The sequence below is a fragment of the Sinohyriopsis cumingii genome, chromosome 3 (assembly GCF_028554795.1).
Source record: "Sinohyriopsis cumingii isolate HCF-2022 chromosome 3, ASM2855479v2, whole genome shotgun sequence".
Classification (NCBI taxonomy): Eukaryota; Metazoa; Mollusca; class Bivalvia; order Unionida; family Unionidae; genus Sinohyriopsis; species Sinohyriopsis cumingii.
The window spans coordinates 143,022,335-143,045,180 of NC_142963.1; the positions used below are offsets into that span (position 1 = coordinate 143,022,335).

General features: G+C 37.2%; 1 protein-coding gene across 2 annotated transcripts in view; it reads right to left on the bottom strand.

The window, feature by feature from the left end:
- LOC149803989 (N-acyl-phosphatidylethanolamine-hydrolyzing phospholipase D-like) overlaps positions 1-22,596 on the bottom strand; it is a 43,962-nt gene extending 21,366 nt beyond the window's left edge. Inside the window, exons 1-2 of one of the 2 annotated variants that reach the window (XM_089953852.1) lie at positions 22,512-22,596; positions 6,122-6,325 (exon numbers count right to left, since the gene is read on the bottom strand). In XM_089953852.1, the coding sequence (XP_089809978.1) occupies positions 6,122-6,313 (192 nt within the window). In that variant the 5' untranslated portion in view covers positions 6,314-6,325; positions 22,512-22,596. Of the gene's footprint in view, positions 1-6,121; positions 6,326-8,130; positions 8,266-22,511 lie in introns of those variants that run through there. The other variant, XM_089953853.1, reaches the window with a different exon arrangement.
- Between the last annotated feature and the right edge of the window lie 250 nt (positions 22,597-22,846).

The following is a 22,846-nucleotide window of genomic DNA, read 5'->3' on the forward strand; positions in this document are numbered from 1 at the left end:
ATGACATCTACCATTAGCACACTTCAGCAACTTAAAGATCTTTATGACATCTACCATTAGCACACTTCTGCAACTTAAAGACCTTTATGACATCTACCATTAGCACACTTCAGCAACTTAAAGACCTTTATGACATCTACCATTAGCACACTTCTGCAACTTAAAGACCTTTATGACATCTACCATTAGCACACTTCAGCAACTTAAAGACCTTTATGACATCTACCATTAGCACACTTCTGCAACTTAAAGATCTTTATGACATCTACCATTAGCACACTTCAGCAACTTAAAGACCTTTACAAAGGAAATACCTTAAATTAATTACAAGGATTAAATCAAAGACTATACTACCTTGATCATACTATAATGGACCTCATACTACCTTGATCATATTATAATGGACCTCATACTACCTAGATCATATTATAATGGACCTCACACTACCTAGATCATATTACAATGGGCCTCATACTACCTCAATCATATTATCATGGACCTCATACTACCTCGATCATATTATAATGGACCTCATACTACCTCAATCATATTATCATGGACCTCATACTACCACAATCATATTATAATGGACATCATACTACCTAGCTCATATTATAATGGACCTCATACTACCTCAATCATATTATAATGGACCTCATACTACCTAGATCATATTATAATGGACATCATACTACCTAGATCATATTATAATGGACCTCATACTACCTCAATCATATTATCATGGACCTCATACTACCACAATCATATTATAATGGACCTCATACTACCTCGATCATATTATAATGGACCTCATACTACCTAGATCATATTATAATGGACATCATACTACCTAGATCATATTATAATGGATATCATACTACCTAGATCATATTATAATGGACATCATACTACCTAGATCATATTATAATGGACCTCATACTACCTCAATCATATTATAATGGACCTCATACTACCTAGATCATATTATAATGGACCTCATACTACCTCAATCATATTATCATGGACCTCATACTACCACAATCATATTATAATGGACCTCATACTACCTAGCTCATATTATAATGGACCTCATACTACCTCGATCATATTATAATGGACCTCATACTACCTAGATCATATTATAATGGACATCATACTACCTAGATCATATTATAATGGACCTCATACTACCTCAATCATATTATCATGGACCTCATACTACCACAATCATATTATAATGGACCTCATACTACCTAGATCATATTATAATGGCCCTCATACTACCTCAATCATATTATCATGGACCTCATACTACCACAATCATATTATAATGGACCTCATACTACCTAGCTCATATTATAATGGATATCATACTACCTCAATCATATTATAATGGACCTCATACTACCTCAATCATATTGTAATGGATCTCACACTACCTAGATCATATTATAATGGACCTCATACTACCTAGATCAAATTATAGTGGACCTCATACTATCTAGCTCATATTATAATGGACCTCATACTACCTAGATCATAGTATAATGGACCTCATACTACCTAGATCATATTATAATGGACCTCATACTACCTAGATCATATTCTAATGGACCTCATACTACCTAGATCATAGTATAATGGACCTCATGCTACCTTGATCATATTATAATGGACCTCAAACTACCTTGATCATATTATAATGGACCTCATACTACCTTGATCATATTATAATGGACCTCATACTACCTAGATCAAATTCTAATCTCATACTACCTTGATCATATTATAATGGACATCATACTACCTTGATCATATTATAATGGACCTCATACTACCTCAATCATATTATAATGGACCTCATACTACCTAGATCATATTATAATGGACCTCATACTACCTAGATCATATTATAATGGACCTCATACTATCTTGATCATATTATAATGGACCTCATACTACCCTGATCATATTATAATGGACCTCATACTACCTAGATCAAATTATAATGGACCTCATACTACCGTGATCATATTATAATGTACCTCATACTACCTAGCTCATATTATAATGGACCTCATACTACCCTGATCAAATTATAATGGACCTCATACTACCTAGATCAAATTATAATGGACCTCATACTACCGTGATCATATTATAATGTACCTCATACTACCTTGATCATGTTATAACGGGCCTCATACTACCATGATCAAATTATAATGGACCTCATACTACCTAGATCAAATTATAATGGACCTCATACTACCGTGATCATATTATAATGTACCTCATACTACCTTGATCATGTTATAACGGGCCTCATACTACCATGATCAAATTATAATGGACCTCATACTACCTTGATCATATTGTAATGGACCTCATACTATCTTGATCATATTATAATGGGCCTCATACTACCTTGATCAAATTATAATGGACCTCATACTACCTTGATCAAATTATAATGGACCTCATACTACCTAGATCATATTATAATGGACCTCATACTACCTTGATCATATTATAATGGGCCTCATACTACCTTGATCAAATTATAATGGACCTCATACTACCTTGATCATATTGTAATGGACCTCATATTACCTAGATCATGTTATAACAGGCCTCATACTACCTTGATCAAATTATAATGGACCTCATACTACCTTGATCATATTGTAATGGACCTCATACTACCTTGATCATATGATAATGGACCTCATACTACCTAGATCATATTATAATGGACCTCATACTACCTCAATCATATTATCATGGACCTCATACTACCACAATCATATTATAATGGACCTCATACTACCTCGATCATATTATAATGGACCTCATACTACCTAGATCATATTATAATGGACATCATACTACCTAGATCATATTATAATGGATATCATACTACCTAGATCATATTATAATGGACATCATACTACCTAGATCATATTATAATGGACCTCATACTACCTCAATCATATTATAATGGATATCATACTACCTAGATCATATTATAATGGACATCATACTACCTAGCTCATATTATAATGGACCTCATACTACCTCGATCATATTATAATGGACCTCATACTACCTAGATCATATTATAATGGACATCATACTACCTAGATCATATTATAATGGATATCATACTACCTAGATCATATTATAATGGACATCATACTACCTAGATCATATTATAATGGACCTCATACTACCTCAATCATATTATAATGGACCTCATACTACCTAGATCATATTATAATGGACCTCATACTACCTCAATCATATTATCATGGACCTCATACTACCACAATCATATTATAATGGACCTCATACTACCTAGCTCATATTATAATGGACCTCATACTACCTCGATCATATTATAATGGACCTCATACTACCTAGATCATATTATAATGGACATCATACTACCTAGATCATATTATAATGGACCTCATACTACCTCAATCATATTATCATGGACCTCATACTACCACAATCATATTATAATGGACCTCATACTACCTAGATCATATTATAATGGCCCTCATACTACCTCAATCATATTATCATGGACCTCATACTACCACAATCATATTATAATGGACCTCATACTACCTAGCTCATATTATAATGGATATCATACTACCTCGATCATATTATAATGGACCTCATACTACCTCAATCATATTGTAATGGATCTCACACTACCTAGATCATATTATAATGGACCTCATACTACCTAGATCAAATTATAGTGGACCTCATACTATCTAGCTCATATTATAATGGACCTCATACTACCTAGATCATAGTATAATGGACCTCATACTACCTAGATCATATTATAATGGACCTCATACTACCTAGATCATATTCTAATGGACCTCATACTACCTAGATCATAGTATAATGGACCTCATGCTACCTTGATCATATTATAATGGACCTCAAACTACCTTGATCATATTATAATGGACCTCATACTACCTTGATCATATTATAATGGACCTCATACTACCTAGATCAAATTCTAATCTCATACTACCTTGATCATATTATAATGGACATCATACTACCTTGATCATATTATAATGGACCTCATACTACCTCAATCATATTATAATGGACCTCATACTACCTAGATCATATTATAATGGACCTCATACTACCTAGATCATATTATAATGGACCTCATACTATCTTGATCATATTATAATGGACCTCATACTACCTAGATCATATTATAATGTACCTCATACTACCTAGATCAAATTATAATGGACCTCATACTACCGTGATCATATTATAATGTACCTCATACTACCTAGCTCATATTATAATGGACCTCATACTACCTTGATCAAATTATAATGGACCTCATACTACCTAGATCAAATTATAATGGACCTCATACTACCGTGATCATATTATAATGTACCTCATACTACCTTGATCATGTTATAACGGGCCTCATACTACCATGATCAAATTATAATGGACCTCATACTACCTAGATCAAATTATAATGGACCTCATACTACCGTGATCATATTATAATGTACCTCATACTACCTTGATCATGTTATAACGGGCCTCATACTACCATGATCAAATTCTAATCTCATACTACCTTGATCATATTATAATGGACATCATACTACCTTGATCATATTATAATGGACCTCATACTACCTCAATCATATTATAATGGACCTCATACTACCTAGATCATATTATAATGGACCTCATACTACCTAGATCATATTATAATGGACCTCATACTATCTTGATCATATTATAATGGACCTCATACTACCCTGATCATATTATAATGGACCTCATACTACCTAGATCAAATTATAATGGACCTCATACTACCGTGATCATATTATAATGTACCTCATACTACCTAGCTCATATTATAATGGACCTCATACTACCTTGATCAAATTATAATGGACCTCATACTACCTAGATCAAATTATAATGGACCTCATACTACCGTGATCATATTATAATGTACCTCATACTACCTTGATCATGTTATAACGGGCCTCATACTACCATGATCAAATTATAATGGACCTCATACTACCTAGATCAAATTATAATGGACCTCATACTACCGTGATCATATTATAATGTACCTCATACTACCTTGATCATGTTATAACGGGCCTCATACTACCATGATCAAATTATAATGGACCTCATACTACCTTGATCATATTGTAATGGACCTCATACTATCTAGATCAAATTATAATGGACCTCATACTACCTTGATCATATTGTAATGGACCTCATATTACCTAGATCATGTTATAACGGGCCTCATACTATCTAGATCAAATTATAATGGGCCTCATACTACCTTGATCATATTGTAATGGACCTCATACTACCTTGATCATATGATAATGGACCTCATACTACCTAGATCATATTATAATGGACCTCATACTACCTTGATCATATTGTAATGGACCTCATACTACCTTGATCATGTTATAACGGGCCTCATACTACCATGATCAAATTATAATGGACCTCATACTACCTTGATCATATTGTAATGGACCTCATACTACCTTGATCATATTGTAATGGACCTCATACTACCTTGATCATATGATAATAGACCTCATACTACCTAGATCATATTATAATGGACCTCATACTACCTTGATCATATTATAATGGACCTCATACTACCTAGATCATATTATAATGGACCTCACACTACCTAGATCATATTACAATGGGCCTCATACTACCTTGATCATATTATAATGGACCTCATATTACCTTGATCATATTATAATGGACCTCATGCTACCTCGATCATATTATAATGGACCTCATACTACCTCGATCATGTTATAATGGAAAAATCTTTCTTTTACTATTAATAGTATTATAATGATCCTTTGATTTTTTTTTTCATTTTAAGTGGTCAGAAGCAAACAAATCAAAATCTTAAAATGTGGCACTCTTTTACAGGAGTAGGACCAGAAAGAAAGAAAAAAATATATCTCAATGGGTCCGATGTCACGTGTCCTTTTTGCCGAATGTCTTTTGGCACTTATGTTATGCTAACCTCTTTCTGTTTTGGTACATCACTCCTATCAGGTTCACGAAACAAAAATTTCAAAAGAGATGTAAATTTCTTCTTGTCATATTCATTGTGGTAGCAGCCATTTTTGAATATGGGTCGCATCAGTTCTTCTGATATGTCATCAATAACTGGGCCTTTAGGACCAATATCGGAGGTTTCTGGGTTTTCCGCCATCAGATTTTATACCTGTTTAAGGAAAAAAAGACATTCAATCTCCCATTATTCCATAGGGCATGCTACTACTGTTAATATAGATTAGTTGATATTTAACCAACAGTTAATAATTACTAGCAGACTACTCCAGTGTACAATTTTCACACTAAAGCACTCGTATACAAATAGGAGAAAACTAAAATTCAAGTTAAGAAATTGGTACTGCAGTCTGAGAAGTAAATATTTTGAAGACAGTCGATATACCTTTTAATACATCATAGAAGTGACATAGTGATACACAGAAAAGATAATGTTGAAATTAACTTCAGCTCATACAATAGTGACTCAGCTGTACCCATAAAACAATCATGTAATACACATGCAAAAACTTATTCGTTAAAATGCATTTAAATGTTGGCATCTACAAATACCAGTTAAATGCTCAAACTATTTTAGTAAAAAAAATCCAAGACAAGTGAGCTACCTTAAATCAGTATCCTTACAGCTACCTTGAAGGGGACATTTTTTTAAACTGTAGACAGCTCAGTTTGTTACTTCAATTACTTAGACTGCTTTTTAAACACATCAGTAGAATTAAGTTTGTGGAGTGAGACATGGGCTCAAACGGAATGAAAATAAGGCAACTGTTTGGAAATAAGCATGTATGGGTACAATGGGCATCTAACATTGGTCCACAGAGTTAATATTGTGGGTCGATATGGGTAATTTAACATTAGATCATAGGTTTAATATCATGGGTCAGTACAAGGGAAATTGTAATGTTAAAATATAGCATGAGATTTCTGTTTGTACCTGTAAATTAATTTTTGTTTTAACAGTGTGGGTACAAGGTGAGATGTAATGTGAAAAATGCCTACAGGAATGACATGAACATATCACCAAGGGGTCAAGGAAAAATGTCATGTTAAAACCACTTACTTATCAACATGCTGTTGGGGTGACCAATACACATATTTAGTAACCAACATGCCATTTTGGGTGATCGACACCCATTCACTTACTATCCAACACCACACAATTATAATCCAGCACAACATTTTGAGAAACCAACACTCACTCCCCCACATACCAGCACACCACACTTACTACCCACCACGACATTACAGTAACCAACACCTACACATCTACTAACCAACAGGTAGGAGGGCTCACGCATGCACAAACATACTATCACACATAGAGTTTTGAGTTTTAGTTGTGAATAAATACACATAAAACATACACAAAACACGTAATATTTTGGCAATGCTTGAATAGTATTTCTTTTATGAGAGATTTGGGTGGCTCTGAAAAGAGTTGATGGGTGCTGTTAACAAACAAGGGTTAACATAGGTAGCACAATTTTATGATCTGTCTTCTCATGTTTCTCCTTACTCCTGGTCCAGAGACCAAGATTCTCCTCAAGCACTCTTGCCTTTCTGCATGGATGCTTTGTTTCGAAATAGATGTGTCTGTAACGTTTGTGACAGCCAACACCGTCTTCAAATACAAATGGACTTAAGAGCATGCTAGAAATGGTGGATGATTCTATGTTCATCCACATCTTGTCTTGCAAGTAGATAACACAAATGGGCCTACTCATCTCTCTATATAGTATGCAAGCAAATAGAAACTAATTGGAAGGTCCCCACAATCCGAATGTATTTAACATAAATCAGTCAAAGCATGTTTTCTATCACCTAAAAAGAATGCAGCAAACTCATTATGTCACTTTTGATATATTTATACCCATCAGCGGAATATTTCAAGTAAGTATAACATGGCTGAGGCGAAGACACTTTGTTAAGGTGCGACAACAGTGAACTTCATGTACTCACTCTGAAAGTATGACTACTGCTGCTGTAGCGAGTATTTCAATTTGATTCTAGTTGCTTTTGTGATTTCTTCGCAAGAATATATCTTACAGCACAACTTCACCTCCATCTCCAACATTAGTAGCTGATGATGATTTTAAAAAGAAACTGCAAGAAGAATTAGATACTTGTTACTATGTCGGAAAGAAGAACAAACATCTCTTCAACAACAAGAAGAGGAAAAGAAGGAATACCTTGAAAGTGAATAAAAGGAGGAGAGTGAAAACAACATTTTTAGTTTCTTACAAGATATTCTGACAGCGATGAGAGAAATGTATCAAACTTACTGCTTTGGAAAAACCTTACCAAAAGAAAACCTTTATAATCAAAGATTTCCAAACTTGAATCATTACATCAATGTCCATCACCGAGACGCCAGCTTTGGCAACAGTCACTACCACCCATACAGAAGCAGAGGTAGGATTTTGAAGAGAAAAAGGTAAGGTTACAGCTAATGTTGTCCAGTCCATAAATGTCTAATTCAAACCCAAATGTAGGATTTTGATATGAAAAAGGTAAGGTTACAGCTGATGTTGTCCAGTCCATAAGTGTCTAATTCAAACCCAAATGTAGGATTTTGATATGAAAAAGGTAAGGTTACAGCTGATGTTGTCCAGTCCATAAGTGTCTAATTCAAACCCAAATGTAGAATTTTGATATGAAAAAGGTAAGGTTACAGCTGATGTTGTCCACTCCATAAATGTATAATTCAAATCCAAATGCAGAATTTTGATATGAAAAAGGTAAGGTTACAGCTGATGTTGTCCAGTCCATAAATGTCTAATTCAAACCCAAATGTAGGATCTTGATATGAAAAAGGTAAGGTTACAGCTAATGTTGTCCAGTCCATAAATGTCTAATTCAAACCCAAATGTAGGATTTTGATATGAAAAAGGTAAGGTTACAGCTAATGTTGTCCAGTCCATAAATGTCTAATTCAAACCCAAATGTAGGATTTTGATATGATAAAGGTAAGGTTACAGCTGATGTTGTCCAGTCCATAAATGTCTAATTCAAACCCAAATGTAGGATTTTGATATGAAAAAGGTAAGGTTACAGCTGATGTTGTCCAGTCCATAAATGTCTAATTCAAACCCAAATGTAGGATTTTGATATGAAAAAGGTAAGGTTACAGCTAATGTTGTCCAGTCCATAAATGTCTAATTCAAACCCAAATGTAGGATTTTGATATGAAAAAGGTAAGGTTACAGCTAATGTTGTCCAGTCCATAAATGTCTAATTCAAACCCAAATGTAGGATTTTGATATGAAAAAGGTAAGGTTACAGCTAATGTTGTCCAGTCCATAAATGTCTAATTCAAACCCAAATGTAGGATTTTGATATGAAAAAGGTAAGGTTACAGCTGATGTTGTCCACTCCATAAATGTATAATTCAAACCCAAATATTCTTTTCTGGGTCAACCAGATCACTTAGAAATTATATATTACTCAACAATTGCCTCATCAAGCAGAAACCAAATCCCATCACACAAAAATGTGTCTCATCACTGCAAACATTCAAGTCTTAGGTTTCTTCAGGGGTATATTCTTGTGAATAAGAATCACAAAGAAATTTCACAACAAAAGTCCAGTTTTCTGCTTTTTTACCATCTTGCCTTTCACTTTTTTTTCTTGAAATGGATTCATCTTTTTCTGTTTTTTTCTACACGTGTCTCCCTTTTTAATCTTGTAACGGGTTTATATTTTAAAAAATTCTACTCCTGCTTCTGTATGCTCTTCCTTTTTCTCTTTTTTTTTCATTTATCTTGGACACTATATACATTTTCTTCACAATGATAACAGTTGTCTTAACTTTAGTCTCTGGATTTGCTTTCTTGTATTATAGAGTGTTCTTTTCTACTCTGTGTCATTGTCCCTAAGTAATTACCATGCTATCTTGCGATTTTAGTAGCTATTTCTTGGATATTATCCCTGTGCTGACTACCTGGGTGTACATGCATGTATGTTAAGACTCATTCAAAATAGTCAGCAATGCTTGGTAATGCCGGATTAAGGCCTTCCAGGGTGCTAAGCATGACTGCTGCTGCTGTAGCGAGTATTCTTAGAGGGAGAATGATTTCAATTTGATTTTAGTTGCTTTTGTGATTTCTTCGCAAGAATATATCTTGTGAAACTAAAAAAATAATAGTAAAAGATAAAAAGGTGGGAAAATACCAGTGTTGTTTTCATCCCAAATCAAAATACTCGTACATGCAGATCGATATGGTCATAAATAATTCAATCAGTTTTATCATCAACAATTTTTTTTTCTTTCTTCTGGTGCCCATTGGGCTTGTGCCCTAAGCACGTGCTTAGTGTGCTAAATGGGTCATTCGGGACAGACGCTTGGCCTCTTTAGTTTGTTGTGATTGACTTGCTAGTGTAAATATATGTATTGGGTGTAATCTAAACGATGTAAAATTCCTTGTTAAAAATATCTTTAAAACATCTTATCACGTCTTTCTCCTATATGAAAAATTGCTCCTGGAGCACTGACTTTGTCAAAACTTCAGTTTCAATGATGCAAAGTGTTTGCATGTTCTCAATTTCAGACGTAAATGAACCTTGTATATAGTCGGCAGGCACATAATACCTCACTAAAAGCGATCGACTTTCAAAACCACCAAAACTTGTGAAGTTTGTTTATTTTCTTTGACCCTGTGGACATTCTGTACCCCGATTTCCGTGGTCTATACAGACTTGGCAGGTTTCTAGACTACTGTCTCTAAAGAAGTCATCATAAGTCTTGTTGGTGATGTATTTTCAAATGACTCACTGTAAATCTCTGGCGTGAATTGCGTTCTGTTGCGGATCTTCCATCTTCACAGAAGCTGTATGAGTTTCTGATATGAAGAGGGCAGCCAAGAGAGAGAGAGAGAGAGAGAGAGAGAGAGAGAGAGAAAACCATTCCAATCAGCTCTGATTAATCTACCGTCATGAAACGATTACAACTTTGCAAGGAGAAACCAGAGGCCAAGCGAGGACGATGTTCTGTGTCGCCCCATATGCTGAAAGAAGTGCTGGCATGAGTTCATCCTAGTGATTTTGATGAGAACATAACCGATCCTTATCTAACTAAGATCACCCATGGAAAAAAAATTGTTTGGAAGTCCCTGGAGATTATTTTCACACTTCAGCTACTCGCAAAGTGACTGCCAGAAATTTTAGAACGACCTCTTACGCTTAAAGTATTCAAGTCTCCAGTCCCGGCAGAGAGAGCAGCTGTCTTCATTACGGACTTACTAGTGTCAGTATTAGAGGAATTGAAACGACAAGGCCAAGCTAACAATCCAGATCGCTTGAGAATATCCATCACTCGCGGAAATTTTAATTTTCTTGTTTCGATTATGTTTATTACACATCTGATGTAACTTCTTAGTAAATCTTGGAAAATTCAAACATGTACAACAACATCTTCGCTAGCCAAGGCTCTGATATGTTCACCCTATCTACGCCTTGGTGGATCGAGCAGATATTTCTGTGCTTCGGATCTGTTAATTTCATTTGATGAGGCGGCAAGCCATCGCATCCAATCAAAATTAATTTCTTCAAATTTTAACACTGTTCCTACATGATCAAGACATGGGGAGCATGTAACTTTAATAAAAAGCCAATACATATGTAATGGTACTTTCGAAGTTAAACTTGCGTATTATCCTTTTGAAGTCAAATGCCATCCCCATTTTTGCCCGATATACAAAGCACCTCTTTTACACGCTATTGGTTAGTTGGCATTACATAATAAGGGAGGCAAGTCAAGAAATCGAATAGATGTCGTTACGACAAAGCACCACAATATCTGCTCCATCCGCCAAGGTGTAGATAGGCTAAACATATCGGAACCATGCCTAGCGAAGATGGTCCAACAATCGCATGATCAGTTTGACATGACCGATGGAATCGCCACTCTTCATGACACGTGTTTCACCTCGAAGGGGGACCAGAAAAAGCAACAAAAAAAAAAAGTTTTCTTGGTGGATGCGGTTTCCAAAACAAAATCAAGGATCCTTTACATTAGCAACCATAAAGCTTATATGTATTTACCCCGTGCCATCGTGGTGGTTCTGACTCTAGCAGACAAAGACGATATTCTAGAATGGAAACTATTCTGGGGGAGAATTAGAAAATCGCACATGCCTCAACAACGAAGAGAAGTATAAATTTTTAAACAAGCAATAATTATTGAAAGTAGCTGTTTCTGGAGTTCCTAAAACATAAAATCTTGAAGACGTGTTTGCCCCTAATTGTACAATGAAAGTGTATCCTTAACTTTGCGAAAATCTCTTATTTCGAAAACCTAATTTTCCAGAAGAAAAATATACATATTTATCATCACCAAAATCATTTCCATGGTATTACTATCACGGGATTTCTCAAATACAATTACTACGGCGACAGATGTGACGAAAGATTTAACAGCCGGGAGGAACAAGTTCGTTGTGGAGAGATCATGTAGCTGTTTAGCGTCCCGACATTGCAATCCTGAAGAACAGTAAAGAATTCAATGTTCTGCTTGCAAGCAAACATTCATCAGTTCTACGTGTTAAGAGCGACATTGCATGAAAGATGGTCCTTGGGTGGCCGAGTGGGCTAAAGCGCTCGCCTTTACCAATCTCTGCCATCTCGCCTCTGTCCGCATTGGTTCGAGTCCCGGGCTTGGCCAGTGTGAGTATCTGAGAAAACTTACCAGTAGCTTCGAGCAGGTCATCTTTGTCAAGGTTCCGATATATTAACCTATCGACACCTTGGCGGATCGTTTGGATATTTCAGAGCTTTGTCTTAGCGGCATCTGTTGGATTTCATGGCTTGCCTCCCTTAGTAGGAAAGCCAACTAACCAGTAGTTTGTAACAGCAGTGCATTGTACATCAGCCGAAAATGGTGGAGGCAGTTGACTTCAAAAGGATGCCTTGTACTTTTAACATAGAAAGTATGACTACGTACAAGACAGAAACCATTACAAGCGTATTTGAGGAAAAGGATGTGTTTGCACAAACACTAACCTGTAGTGGAAAGCTTTCTATCTATGAGTCCATTTTAGTTGTGTGCTCCCGCTGTCTCGATCATGTAAGAACAGTTTTCAAATTTGAACAACTTAATTTTAATTGGATGCGGTGGCTTGTTGCCACAGCCAGTGAAATTCACAGATCTGAAGCACTGAAATATCCGATCGATCCGCAAATGTGTAGCTAGGTTAACATGTCGGAACTATGGCTAGCGAAGATGTCCGCAGGTCGGTGATTCTTACCGTTTTTTTTTCTTCAGGTTCTTCCTCTGCCATTTATACTGGCCGCCACATATAACCTATCATGTGCTGAAAAAAGCGTTAACCCCCAAAACAAAAACATCCCATGAAACTTTTCCAACAAAGAAAATACCTGTGAATTATGAACAACTTGTTTCTATTTGTGGAAGGTATGTTCGGACAAATAATAAAGCGTTACACGTTTGTCCAGAAAAGAAACGATGGCACTTTTGTGGCCAAATCGTCCAGATGGATTAATCAATGTTTATATTCAAACTAATGGCAACGAACCCGATAATTAGTTAATGATGACCAAAACAAAACAAAGAAATAGGATCATCCTGTTGATTTTATCTTTCCTGACGTTGAATGTCCTCGAGAAACTGGAATTCCCATCAGCTGTATTCCAAGAATCTTTATTTTATCAATATCAGAAGCGTATCGTGATTCCAGGGATACGTGAAACGATATTTCGTGGCTCATACTCTTTCTAATTTTACTGAGTAAAGGTTGGACACCAGTGACAACACTTGCAGCGAAGAGAAGGTGCATCGTTACATGAAGTGACATGAATACGTTACAGTCGTGACTCGGATCGTCTTGGGATATGACGGATTATTTCTTTTTAAATATTATTTAGACCAAGGAACCGAATTTCCACAAGTCACCAAGAACGGATGAATGTGGGGAAATGTACATATATGCAAGTAGACAGAAGAAAAAAAAAAACATCCAAAGATTCCATTAATTAGTTGTATATGCCTTGGAATAGAATATCTAAAACGTTATGAATGACAAACGTGGTTAGAGGTTATTTTCTAAGCCTTTTAAATACCGAAGCAAATCAACATGTCGTGCTGCCACATTTGGCTTAATTTCGTGACTACGACTCTTACGAGTTGCGAACAGAGCAACGAGAAGCATTCTTCAATCCCATTTTACCGACTTTTTTAATTTTCAAGAATAAATGTTGAAAGAGTATCGATCCGATGTAGACATGTTATGTTGCTGTGGGAAATTTCGAAGGTTGTTTCTGGATCACGGAGTTATCGATTCCTTTAAGTGAGCTTTTACCATTGCCAATGCCTATAAACTAGTGTACCAAAAGATGTTCAGTCCCGAGAACAAGCTAGCCATCAAATCACCTCTTTTGTATCAATCTGTCAGTCGTCGATATTCAAAGTTTTGCGTTGTTTACATTACGTGTGTGAAACCCATGTTAGAATATTGGAGAAAAGAAAAGACTGGATCTTATTCCGTGAACTCAGAAAACCCATAGATCGTGTACGAATTACGCGGATGTTGATTTCATTAATGTCCCATCTGTGATCCTCAACGAGACATGAAAATACTTTGTCAGGGACAACTATGGTAGATTTGTAAGACAAAACATACGACGACAGAGTTTAGAAAGTCAAGGATAATGAGTGGTATAAATGTCGGACAACGACTACGATTGACGTTTTAGCGGATATAGAACCGGGATCCACACGACAGTTTGTTTGGAGAACGTAACAATCCAGCATGCCTGCTGTACGAAGTTGACGAATCTCAAGTAGTACAAATTAAATACATGGACGTGTGTTAGTTGTATCCGTGGTTTGTAAAATGGCTGTTTTCAACTGGTCATCTTGAAATATTGACAGAACACATCGACGTGGACCACATTTGTCAGTACTAATGTTTAATCACATGAAACGTTCTTCCAACGACGAACTTGTAATATCCCAAGTTTCCTCACCATTGTCAGGGAAAGCACACGTTCATCTTACGTCATACATCGCTAAAACGCGTAATCAACGTTAATCATGTAGTCACAATGACCGAGAACACCAGTTGATAGGAACGTAGGTGAGTGTCGAATTGTTTCATTCTGTCGATTGTAGATACAGATTCTTAACAGTCTAAGAATTTTTGCATTTTTCTACCAAAGAACAATATCAACGAGACGACGATTCGAGGCCATAAATCTTTTCAAGCTAAATCAATGAGTTTCTGAAACTGAAGCAAGAAGGCAGCAGCAATCCATCCTGGTGTCACACTCCAGGAGACAAATATAAATTCAAACAACGGCACGAATCCCTAGAAGTCATCGCCATGGAACTCGTCGAACAGAACGAAGGAAGACAAGCGTTTTCTAAAGTCATGCTGAATTTTTGTGGGGAAACTGACTCAACGTCAATACCAAAAATAGCTCCACCCCTATCCACATCGAGATCAAACGATAACAAAGAAGCGCGAGGGGATCCTCATAACGATAACAGAAACCCGGTGACGGATGAACTATGTCCGAAACCCGCTGTGCAGCACCTGGTGCCTTACATTCGGTGACCGGTGACCCGTCAAAGACTGGTGTAATGGATAAGCCCACGTCAGATTTATCCAGTCAATAGTGGTGGGCTTCCATCTCCCGAAGGCGCGATTTGCCAATCTCAGTCACCGGGACACCAACCTCCAGAGGTCGCTGGTTGTCACTAAGCGGGAGGCTCGACTAGCTCTCTGATATTTTCCTCCCTGGGGAGTGGTCTAGGATCGATACCCACCAGCATCGTAAAAAGCGTCAGGGATTCTTGGCGCTTAGGTGATCTCAGAATTAAGAAGGTCGCATAATGTTTTCGCCACACAGAGCCATCAGTCTTCTCCATCGCCGGAAGACATCCAGAATGCTCTTGCGAACGGAGCGGATCGTCCATTGAGGACGAGTAAGAAGAGGGGCCCTTCTTCCTCCCATGAAAAAGCGCCTACTTTCAGCAAATTCATACACCTAGTGAGACCAGAAACAACAAATTGGACATTCGTCATGCACACCCTGTGCAATATAAGTAGTTACGGTGAGTATCTCGGGGGACCTTCCTATGCCTACAACTTATGAAATTTGAAGCAGCTCTTAAAGATAAATATTCACACAAAACAACAAATCAATAACCAAAGAACAGGTAGCAATACTAACTTCAGCGCTGATACAATGAATGGGAATAAAATTAAATGACGCAACACTTGTCAAACAAGGCGCAAAAACCCAAACAAAACCCCATAAAATTTACAAAATGAACACAGATTACACTCAATTAAAACAAAGACAGAGGAGACAAACAGTATGTGAAGGACGTTAAAAGACAAAAATGAAGGCAAATTTCGATGAGCGATATAGACCAGGCTTAATGTAGCCCAAAGAAACAAGAGGACGGTATTCCATATTTTGGCTTTGACTAAATAGTCAGACTGGGGTCGTAATCTTTTCACCCTTCAATACTAATAGGAGGGAGGGCTAAAGTTCTGGAAAAGGTAAGCAATGTAACAGTAAGGTATTGCAAAGCTGCTATTAAAGCAAGGCCAGGAGTGTGTTCAAATCCATCTTTCGTTCTGTCGCACCGATCGTAAAACCTTTGTTCACGAAAGACTACCCACTTTGAAGCTCCATGTCATGTCACAATGAAAACAGACTCATCCAAAACGTCACGGTAGACAAACAGGATATATTTTATACAAGAGTTACTTCGTGCCGAAAAAAATTGTATTTATCTAAACAAGAAGTGATCGGTTTGTACCGTCTACAAAACCTAACCGCACATACATGTATGTTGCCCTGACATCCTTTCAGTAGCAAGGACCAGGCAAGAATAGACGCAGAAAGAAAGACCACACTGACACGATGAGGCCAAAAGACGTGGACAGATTTGAGTACCAAGTTAAAAAACAGAAAGATGATGCAGCAAGATTCTTGAGAATGTTACAAGACAGAACTGGATATGTTTGTCAACCCACCCACAATGATGAATATGCAATAATCTCGGTAGGTAAAATATCATGCAGGATCGCTATATTATAATGAGAGCTCCCTATTAGTTTAAGATCAAAGGGCAAACCGATCAATACATTGACATAATAACAGTTACCTTGAAAAAACACAATACAAATCCAGATCAAGACGCAAACGGCTTATTATAACCTTACAGTTTTATTCTCTATTTTCCCAGTCTCTCTCTCTCTCTCTCTCTCTCTCTCTCTCTCTCTCTCTCTCTCTCTCTCTCTCTCACGATCGATCGATCGAAAAATGTTGTATTGTTACGTCCGCGCGACCAATCCTGAACGCCTCTCGCATAACAAATCTGAGAGTTTCTCCGTCTTGCCATGCATTGTCAACTCGTCAACAAAATAGAATGAACAACTAGCGCGTGAGCAGTGCTAAAACGCAGTGTTTGTCCTTTTAAAAAGGGACCAGCACCTCCTAGACTCGATAGGGAAATTTAAGCTACTTCCTGTCAGGCGCTACATCAAGAGGTATATTGTGTCCTTCGAGCTGGAGGAAAAGAGGGTGGTAGATCTCCAAACGGAAATGAAGGGGAAAAGAGGGCAAGGGAATATGAGAACTACGACAGCATTACCAGGAGCAGAAACAACTCCGCAAGGAGCGATACCAGTTGTTTCGACAAAGGTTTCAATGACAATAAGAACATCAGCAGCAGCCACCATACGAATTGATCCCAGGGAAAGAAAGACTGGACATATTCACCCTCTCTACCTAGGTGGACCAATGGCACCTGGATAGGAGGCAACTAAAGTGCCCAGGTTCAGAACCCGACTAAGAAAGAGAGCACTAAACATTATTAACAAAAACTTCGACTTTTGATTCTTTCTTTCTCTAAATGTGTGTGTGTGTGTGTGTGTGTGTGTGTGTGTGTGTGTGTGTTTTGAAACAGAAGTTAACTAACCCCACTCGCTTGGTTATTATTCGATACACAAATATGCTACAGATGTTATGTCCGCAAGGAATGTTAAAGAAAATTCATCCATTCTGTTCGCAGGAAAATTACTTTTGGAAGAAAGAAATTGCAAACTATTCTGAGCAACTCGACTATTTCTACAACTGGATTGACCTCTCCGGTGGCCTAGTAGTTAGAGCGTCCACCTCTAACGCGGGAAGTCGTGGGTTCGATCCCCGGCCGAGTCATACCAAAAAAATGGTACTAACAGCTGCCTCGCTTGGCGCTCAGCATTAAAAAGGTTAGTGTTAGGACTGGTCGGCCTGGTGTCAGGATAATGTGATTGGGACATAATGCTAAAAATATGCGGCATGATGTCCAGTGCTAGACATCGCTGTAAACTGCCACAATGCAGACATCGTAGCGATATGACTGAAAAATGGTTAAAGCTACGTTAAAAATCCAAATCACACACACACACACACACACACACACACACTACTACTACTACTACTACTACTAGGTAAATTCTTGTTCCGTAAAATGCCGAGGTGATCACCAGCTATCACCAAGCATTCCAAGTATGATCCGTGGTATTTACCTCGAAGTTGCAAATGCTTTCCTGTATGTGACTGCATATGTGTATATGCGTTAATGTCCATATTACCCAATTTACCCCTTGCTTCTCCTTGCTGTATGTATGTACGTATCTATGTATGTATGCAATGCCGGCCTGAGGATATGCGGGGCCCAATGCAGCAAGCGATGAGTGCAAAGCCCCAAGCAAAAACAATTGCATTGACTGAAAGCGCGTGGCCCGAGGCAGTTGCCTCGTTCGCCTTGCCCTAGGTAGGTAGGTAAGTATGTGTGTATGAATGTATGAATGAAAACAATGTATGACACCCTTACCTCCATACACACTTTGCTTGTTTGTGTCATGGTATGCTCCGAAGGAATGTTTGTGGTAACAAATGAATCAATAAATATAATCAGACGAGTATTTTGTAGATCAAGACGCGATTGTGTGTTTGTAAAAGTGTGTGTGTGTGTGTGTGTGTGTGTGTGTGTGTGTTCATCAGACCGATTTATTCCATTGCGACAAGATATGTCTTGTCCCATCTTGCCTATAACGTTCCAAATATTCGTTTGCTCAGTTTTCCAGAAGTCACCATAGCGCCATCCTAATGCTAAAAGTTCCATGGGGTCACAGAGTCCCATATCGCTAGCGTTCAAAATTTACTAGAACACCAGAGTGCCATTCATATGTAAAGTTTCATAAAGTTTTGGTGTATCCCAAGTCTTAAAATTCCATAGTGTCTCCCGTGTTAAATTTCCAAAGGGTACCAACTTGGTTTATCATGTTAAGTTCCCCCAGGCTCTCGAATTGCTCCACTAACAATAAATTCCTGTCGGGCCCAACAGTGCCATTTTATCCATACACCGACCTCCTTAAAACTAATGTGCAACACTTCCTCTACGCAACTGGAACATCGCTCTGCCTTTCCGCCAAGAAAAGAAATAACTTCGGAAATAGCTGCAGAAATATACATAAATCTGATGGGTCATTCGCAACTTCAAAATCAATTCTACGGATCATACCTCAGTTGTAAGCCTTTAGCTGTCATTGGCACCACCTTAGCTATTTGCCTAACAAGAACTGACCAAGCAGCTACGAATGCATGATTTTTTTATTTTTTTATTTGCAGCTTCTTCATCAATTCTACGGTCAATCGTAGAAATAACCGAAACTCGAACCCTAGCGGACAGAGGTGAGAAGTCAGTGATCTAGATAGGCGAGCGCCTTAGACCACTCGTCAAATCGAGGCCCCTCTCATTTACGAAGGTGAAATTAATGACTTGGTCTTTAGCAGTATTCGCTCCAAGATTTTACCAGAAACTTAAAGTCTCTCAGTTTGATTAAAATCAGATTTTCGCTGTCGTACGTGAAGATCTCTTGACGACCGCTTAATGGTCATGTTCTGGTGACCTTTGAATTAGCTAATGGAAATGCAGCTTTCAAAAATCTGAATGTAAATCAAATCGTTCGGTACACATTCATGCTCTTTATCCACGCTGCTCAGTCTCCAAACGCGAAGATATAATATTTTATCTGATTGGTTGATAAAATTAGCGATTGTGGTAATAACATAGGTTACCAGAACATGACCCCTAAGCGGTCGCTGTCAGATCTTCGTGTATAACAGTGAAGATCTGATTTTAATCAGGATGAAAGTCGCTATACTTATTTAAATTCCATGGGCGTATTTACACTTTTAGAAGAAAAGACCTTTCGTTTTGCGTTACTGACGTGAATAAACCCCCTTGACAACCCCATATAATCCTATACATACTAATATTTTTATCTAGTCTAATATATTTAATATGGTTTTAACATTATATATATATATATATATATATATATATATATATATATATATATATATATATATATATATACACACACACACACAGTGTTGTTGTTGTGGGTTTAACGCCGTTTTCAGGACATTACTTGCTATACATGGCGGAGAGTAATAAATATTGGTAAGAGAATCCCAGAAAAACCCCGGGAAGAACCACCAACCCATGGGAAGCTGCCAGCAAGTTTTCTCACATTCCCTACCCACACAGGCTGAGCACGAGACTCGAACCCACGAAGACAGAAGTGAGACGGCGGTAATCGATAAAGGCAAGTTTTAGACCACTCAGCCATCTGGGGACCCTCGTACATACGAAAGTACTGTAAAATATTTAGAAATTAGTCACTCTTTGGTTTATCATCATTATCTCATAAAAACAAAGTACATTTATTTTTATTAGTTTGTACACCCCTATCGATTTTGAAAAAGAAAATGATTAAGGAAATAGAAAAATGACAAAACTTGGTCATTCATTCATTAATTTATGATTTCAAACCTGACTGTCGCCAAGAGGACCCTAACACCGTCGACTTAATGGCATTTCAACGCATTCGGCAGCTCCCAGCGTAACCAAGTAGACAGACTGCTCGCTGTCCATTTCTGGTTTATATTATGGGCTGTTTTCTGCCCTATATTTGCAATGTCTAGTTATAATTTTTCTTAAACAAATGGGTCCAATAAATAGAATGAACCGCTAAACGCACGTGTTTAAAGAGATGTAACTCCAAAATTTACGGAATTATAGAGATTATCAAAAACGGTGAACTATATCACATCTGTTGCTTGAAAATATTGACTGGCCCAAGCAAAGATGGCGACCGTCAAAACGGCAGCCAGTTGACAGTGTTTGGGAGTTGGGACCACGTGCAGAATTCAGGTTAGAAATTATAAATCAATGAATGAAATTGCCAAGCTGTGTGCATTTTTTTAAAATATCCTTGATATTTTATAAAATCGGTTGGGTTGGGGGTTGGGTTTAACAAACAGGATGGTAGGTGAATACATAGAGCGCTGTTCGTATTGGACTCACGATTTAGAATAATATTAGGCCTAACAAGACCATACAAATGAGGGAACCTAATAATGAGTGAATAAAATGTATAATATTAGTTAAAAGAATCTTTTGAAACATATCTACCTGTAAATGAAACAACGGAGACAATGTTTATTGATGTAATTACATCCTTTTACAGGCTTGACTTTGGAACTCTCGTTTCTGAAATTAGCACCCATTGTGCGGAATTGACAACACATGTAAATGAACTATAACAAAAAATAATTTTTAAAAAATTAAAAAAACAACAAACAAAAAAAGAACCTAAGGCTCATGTGGTTTTTACGCAACAGAAGCCTATATCTTGGATGAGTCTAAACTGAGAAAAATAGGTTCTAACCATGTACATTTGGAAATTTAAAGTTCTTCAATTTGAAATATCATTGTTTCCATAGGTTTACTTTGTGGGTTGAATTAGTACCTTGAGTCATACACAGCCGTCTGTAACGAAAGCTAATATTACAGGAGGTAATACATTCAAGAAATGCCAGTTTACAGGGTTGTATGGAATGTTATAACCGCAACAAAACATCCTCGGCCAAAACATGTAACAATACAAAAATAGCGCTGATCTAAAGATCAAGATCGGGAACACTAGATGTGTTCTAAATTGTGACCTCACGTGTAACGATAGAAGCTCAAATCAAACTGGTGTCCTTTCTATTGTTATATTTAACAAATTGCAAGCAGCTGTTGATAAGAATGAAACGTGTCATGGTAACAGAGAGGATTTTTAGAAAGGATATATATATCAATATTTCAACATCCAATACACATGCATGCTGTACTTATGTAAAAACACCAATCTCATACGTTCTAAACCAATATATTGGTCTGAGATATAACAAAAGATAGTGAAGACTGGTATTCATGTGTCATGGTTTAAAAAGCTACAAAATTTAATTTAAATATTTCTCGTACTTACCTCAGATCTGCTGATACTAACCGAATATAGACAACCAGATTTATTACCACCGGGTCGGGTAATTGACAAGGGAGACTACTTCCGATGGCCTGGAATCCACACTGTGTATTGGTGTACGTGAAATAATTACAGACAACATCATTGCTTGCAAATTTATCAGACACGACACTATATCGATAAATCTACAGATGACAAACCAGTCGGCGTTACACCAATCTTTTAACGTGCAGGTGAGAATTTGAGATCAGAGAGAGAGAGTGAGACAGACAGACAGAGAGCGAGAGAGAGAGAGAGACATATTCGCAGCTTCTGTAACACATCAGCTGGCTTGTAAG